We start from the raw sequence: 1420 nt of genomic DNA on the forward strand, positions 1-1420 counted from the left end.
AAAGTATGTCTGGAAGGGAAACTTTTCATTTGAAAAGTAAATAGGGCAAAAATAACATGCTTTACTCCACCTGAGGGCTTGAATACAAAAAGATAAACATCTGAACATTTCATAAACATGGTATTTTTTAAAAGACATAAACTAAATGAGCTGTAGTTTAGGGAATAATTTTCTTTCCATCCTTAATTTTTAAGTATCAACAGTAGAGAGTAAAGATACTTTTTTTTTTTTTAAATGAGAGACTCATCACATTGAACATATGGTATGAGAATATTTATTAAGCTTTATTTAATGGTAAAAAATTTGTTATTATTTCTAATATTTGGTGAAAACAACAAAGGTTCCACAATCTTTTCTTTATACTTGAAATATTCACGTATCATTGCCTCTTGTAAGTAAAAGAAATAAACTTTACCATTTAAAGTAGAAAAAAATTAATATTGATATTTTAAAACTCTATAATGTAAACATTAGCAACATCAAAAAAAGCCAAACCAACCACCAAATCTCACCCCCAGTCCAGATTTACAAGTACAGATTACATAAAAGATAAATTAATAGAACAAGTTCTAAGATAAAATGGTAGCTTGGTAGCATGTCACAAACCAATATACTCGCAGTATAGCATAAATCAATTCCTTAGTCTCTAAATAAATACGGATGAGAAACTGGGAAGGGAGTAAGAGTCTTACCTGAGCAACATATGCAGAATCTGATATAAGGGAGAAACTGTCCATCTCTCCTCGGCTGATGTAAGTTTGAAGTAAGATGTTTATTTTCCCATAACTATTCTCTACACCTCCAGGAGCTGAGAGTTCACAGAAATTGCTTAATAAGGCATCTAACTCCTCTATTTCCTCTTCTCTGACCTAGAAGAATCAATGTTGTTATAGGAATATTTGGGCTGATTTATTGAAATATTTCATACTGAAATTAAACTACATTCCATGTTTTTAAGAGTTTCCGTTTACTATAACTCAACATTTTTCTTTTGTATAGCTAAATAATAGTAATTTTTCAACAGGTAGCTAATAAAGTACAATATGAAACTATCTTGAGGCTGATACTATTACATTTTATTATTCATCACTGATATTAAAGTTGCCATTGACATATAAAAATTTGATACACCATAAAAATTAAATCCTCTGACCTCACCATCCTTCAATTGATGAGATTTTATTTTTTATTTGACCAGAGTAAAACCTCTGCCCAACTGCATTAGGGAAAACTTGAATTATCTTCAAATGCATTCATTACTGTCATATATTTTTATATGTTATAACACATCCATAGCTTAAAGCTGTGAAGTACTATGATTCAAAATATTAAAGTTTTCACTGTTAATAAGATTAAATTATAATACAGGTATAGAAATATTCATATTCAAGTTTGAATCATGTATTTTCTTTATATTTTC

At 28.9% G+C, this 1420-nt stretch overlaps 1 protein-coding gene across 1 annotated transcript in view; it reads right to left on the reverse strand.

Annotated features, from left to right (window-relative positions):
- The window catches only part of ASCC3 (activating signal cointegrator 1 complex subunit 3), a 283174-nt gene that overhangs the window by 156368 nt on the left and 125386 nt on the right, over positions 1–1420 (reverse strand). Inside the window, exon 14 of the mRNA XM_012661845.1 lies at positions 693–808. Coding sequence (XP_012517299.1) covers positions 693–808 — 116 coding nt within the window. The remainder of the gene's footprint in view (positions 1–692; positions 809–1420) is intronic.

Source organism: Propithecus coquereli, unplaced genomic scaffold (genome assembly GCF_000956105.1).
Source record: "Propithecus coquereli isolate 6110/MARCELLA unplaced genomic scaffold, Pcoq_1.0 Scaffold74, whole genome shotgun sequence".
Lineage (NCBI taxonomy): Eukaryota > Metazoa > Chordata > Mammalia > Primates > Indriidae > Propithecus > Propithecus coquereli.